The sequence below is a fragment of the Cryptomeria japonica genome, chromosome 8 (genome assembly GCF_030272615.1).
Source record: "Cryptomeria japonica chromosome 8, Sugi_1.0, whole genome shotgun sequence".
Classification (NCBI taxonomy): Eukaryota; Viridiplantae; Streptophyta; class Pinopsida; order Cupressales; family Cupressaceae; genus Cryptomeria; species Cryptomeria japonica.
This window is the reverse complement of record NC_081412.1, coordinates 269,055,869-269,060,389: the sequence shown is the minus strand read 5'-3', so window position 1 is coordinate 269,060,389 and position 4,521 is coordinate 269,055,869. Positions and strand designations below refer to the sequence as shown.

General features: G+C 37.8%; 1 protein-coding gene across 1 annotated transcript; it reads right to left on the bottom strand.

Moving 5' to 3' along the window:
• Window positions 1-1,164: 1,164 nt before the first annotated feature.
• On the bottom strand, window positions 1,165-4,272 carry LOC131072424 (probable histone chaperone ASF1A). The gene is made up of 3 exons (XM_058008567.1): window positions 3,838-4,272; window positions 2,095-2,210; window positions 1,165-1,880 (listed from the first exon to the last, which is right to left on the bottom strand). The coding sequence occupies exons 1-3, from the start codon at window positions 3,944-3,946 to the stop codon at window positions 1,509-1,511; spliced, it is 597 nt and encodes a 198-aa protein (XP_057864550.1). The 5' UTR covers window positions 3,947-4,272; the 3' UTR covers window positions 1,165-1,508.
• Between the last annotated feature and the right edge of the window lie 249 nt (window positions 4,273-4,521).

Genomic DNA, 4,521 nt, shown 5'->3' with positions numbered 1-4,521 from the left:
CTCTTTGACATGATAATAGAAGTGTTCCCCTTATCTTTGTTATTTCCTCAAATAGGGGAAAGGACCCAATAGTTGTGCACCCTAACTTCGCGCTTCTCAAAATCCTACTTGGAAATTTCAAATCACTCCAAATTTTTTACAACAGCTTACTTGGCAAGTCCCTTGCTTATAACTAAGGTTTCAAGGCCACATCATCAAATATGATGCCACATCAACATCCTTTTTGCCAAGGTGTCCAAAACAGCCCCAAAAAAAAGTGAGACCAATAGGCGTGCAAAAGAGACCCCAATAGTTGTGCAGCTGATATGACATCCCTTGATTGGTTACTTTTTACAATAATAGTACATTTCTTAACAATCATTGGTACATTTCCTAACAACTGTTGGTACATTTCCTAACAAAAATTGATATTTTTTGTTTCAAACAATAGGTTTTATTTGTTCAATTTTTGGAACAAAAGGTACCAACAACCCTCACAACAATTGATACATGCTCAACTACTAGGTCCTTTCCCCTAGCATGATAAGAAATAACATGACAATAAAAAAAACCTAATTGAACTTCAATATTTCCTATCCACACTACTCTTATTTAAGAAAGGAAAAAAGAACCAAAAAAAACTACAAATTTAATGCACATTCATATGATGACAAGAATCTCTTAAATGGTCAAAACAAAACTCTTAAAACTAATCTCCTATTACAACTCTTACTTCTTAACCATTATGTCCACTTTTCTTTATTACTAGAACTCTTACATTTACCAAAAATGTAATTATAAAAAAATCATAAACTTTCTCAACACCTAATGAATGTTTTTGATAGTCCCTCCCAACAAAGCCCAAATCCATAACCTTATTTAAAATTAACCAATTAAATTGAAGCACAAGCTTCTCCTGGCAACGTTATCCTCTGCGTCTTAAGACATCTAGAAGTTTCGCATAATTCTGCTGTAATCAGCTTGTACTCAATAAAAAAATGTCTTTCATTCTTTTACCAACTTTTGGCAGACAGCTCTGCATCTACAAATTAAAAACCGTAAGAGTCATGGAAACTTTGAAACCCTCGACTAAAACTATCTTCACAAAATCAAAGACTGGGTGCGTCAAAACACTGATTTAAAACTCAGGGTTTTCAATTAACGAAAAATGTAACCAAAACTGAGTAGAGTCCCAAATGCAAACACTTTTATTTGTAATGTAGGAAACAAAGGATAACCACCAATGAAAGAGGAGGTCCAACTAACAAGATTTGGAACCACCATCACTAATTTTACATTGAACTGATAAAACTCCAGGTGCCACAATTAACTATTGACTTGACTATACCATGAGCATCAGAAAAATGCACCTGCACCTAGAATCCTTCAACAAGTCAACGATATACACATCAAAGATGGACTAAAACACCCACCAAATTAGAGGAATAAAACTATGCTAAAAGCCTGTTTAAGGATAATGCTACCACCATTAAGCCCAAGTTAGTTTCAATGCACAAACATCCAGGAGGTCAAATTGCAATTCCCTCTGGTAGCACCTCTTCCATTAAATCAGAGGCGGAAAGACTGTTATCATTACCTAGAAGACAGGCATCAGGAGCTAGAAGAGCCTCAGATGAAAGAGCAGATTGTTCATCTGCAGTAGAATGGAAAAGAATTGGAAACTTAGTAACCCTGGGCTTATCAGCCAAGATGTTCCTCTGTATTTTATCAAGAAGCACTTTTTGTGGAGGCTCCTCTCTCAATTGCTCATCAACATAATCATTGTTCACATAGTATCCAACTCTGATGAACTCTTGCCCCATATAAGAACATGTCAATAATAGTACAGTGACACCAATAATATCCTCTTCGGGAATCTTGGAAGGATCAGCTGGGTCAGCCTGTTTAAAAAAAAGTGCAGTAAAAGTAAGGCCTATCTTTGCCTAAGAAAAAATCAAACCTAAGTGGGGCAGCATGTATTACAGAGGAAAAGGAAAAAGAACTACTTAAGAGCAATCAACATGTGAGTAACATCATCAGATCAAGGACCTCTTAAACCCTTAGCACCTTCAACAATACATAAACATATTACTGGTCTCAGATTTAGAAACATACCTGGAAAACAAAACGATAGTTACCAACATTAACAGGGCCAACTAGCACACTTTCAAGCACTTGATCATATTTCTCATCTTCTGCGGACCCCACATATGTCAATTTCCACTCCAAGTCTGCAGACAAAACCATCCCAAAGTAAGAATGAGCATTGCTACAAACATAAACTAAACCCAAAACTGCATCATGTACTCGTTTTGAAGAAGATGGCTTTCATTTTATAACACAAATTGAAACCCCTTATTGCAGGGGGCAACTTGAGTTGCCACTCTCACATTTTTTACAGCAATTTACACCATAAAAGCCCCAATGATCAGGTGAGCTCACAACCTGTGTCCCTATTTTAGAGGTTCAGAGTGCAACTTAAGGAGTTGCTACTCTCACATTTGTGTGGCAAATTACACCATAAAAGCCCTCCAAGGTTCGTATGACCAGGTGAACTCACAAACCTTGTGCCCCTGTTTTACAGGCTCAGACTGCATACCTGAATGGGATTGGAACCATCTTCCATTGATTCCTCCAAAAGTATTTTTAAAAAAAAGAAAAAATTATTAAATAAAGCTTAAAAAGAAATAACAAAAACAAAGAAACCACCTGTAGATCCATTAAAGTAGCATTCTAGTCCACACAGGACAAGATGAACTCAGGTTTCACACTCTTGTTTCACAATCTTGGACTTCAGGTTTAATGGGACTGGACCCCTATTCCATTAAGTCTTTCAAAACTACTACTGATGGGATTGGAACTCCGCTCCCTTGAATCTTTCACAAGTTCACATCCAGTAGATCTATTAAAGTGGCATTCAAGCTAACCCTGGGCCAGGCAAACTCTCAAGCTTCAGGCTACTATTTCACAGGCATCATGTACTCTTTTTGAAGCAGATGACTTTCATTTACAACACGGATTGAAACCCCTTATTGCAGGGGGCAATTTAAAGAGTTGTCACTCTCACATTTTTTGAGCAAATTACACCATAAAAGCCCCAATGATCGGGTGAGCTCACAACCCGTGTCCCAATTGTAGAGGTTCAGAGTGCAGTTTAAGGAGTTGTCACTCCCACATTTGTGGAGCAAATTACACCATAAAAGCCCTCCAAGGTTCATATGACCAGGTGAACTCACAAACTTTGTGCCTCTGCTTTACAAATTTAGGCTGCATGTCTGAATGGGATTAAAACCCTCTTCCATCGACTTCTTCAAAAGAAGACAAAACATCAAAGAAAGACTATAAAATAAACCTTAAAAAGAAATAACCAAGACAAAGAAGCCACGAGTAGATCCATTAAAGTAGCATTCTAGTCCCCACAGGGCCACATAAACTCATAGGCTTCATCCCCCTTTTTCACAGACTTGAACTTCATGTTTGTTAGCACTGATCCCCTATTCGATTAAATCTTTCGAAAAAGTACCAATGATAAGACTGGAACTCCGTTCCATTGAATCAGATTACCAATTAAAGAAAATGAGAACAATTTCCTATCCAGTAGATCTATTTAAGTGCCATCCAAGTTTTCCTGGGCCAGGTGAACTCTCAGGCTGCATGCACCTATGTCTCAGACTTAGACTCTGATAGATGGGATTAGAGCCCCAGATCCCTGGACTGTCTCCTAATCACCAATAATTTAAGAGAAAGTAAAATACACAAAGAATAGGTAGCAACCCAGCAAAGCTATTAAAGCAAGCCATCAACAGTTAGTTATTCTTAAAGATGCTGTTAAAGAGGAGCAGAGACAAATGAACTCACCATCTTTGAGAGGAATAAGGCACTCATATGAAATCTCGAACTGGAAGGGGTTGAGAAACGCTGCAGGATTGTCCAGCACCGTCACATTCGTTACATTTACTGCACTCATATTCAATATTTTCAGATACCCTGAATCGGCTTCAACCACAATCTTACTCCAGCACCAATTTGATAAACTCCAAGCTCATTTGCTTCTAAAGAAATCACAACAGCCCACCTCTACTGTAGCTGTCAGAAACCCTAAAACCTCATAGAAAACTCTTGGTTGAATCTGAAATGGCTTCTGGATATGGAGTAAAACATGCGCAAATAAACTGTCCTGAGTGAATGCATGAAGTTAAGAAGAAACCATAGTCATGTATTTATGGATGCCATGGCATGTCGAATTAAACTTGGCGGGATTGACCATCGTCGAAATTTTCCCGCCCATATGCAGCATTTTAAATTTTACCCGGAAAACCACATTAGCATGTTTCCTCCACTGTGTTTCTTTCTTAAAAAATTGTGTTTTCTTGGTGATGTGGCTCACGTTTTCTCTAAAGCCAGTTTCTTTTATTTCTTGGTGATGTGGCTCATGTTTCCTCCACTGTGTTTCTTTCTTAAAAAATTGTGTTTTCTTGGTGATGTGGGTCATATTCTTAAAGTGTGTTTCTTTGTTAGAATTGTGTTCTATGTGACTTGTTT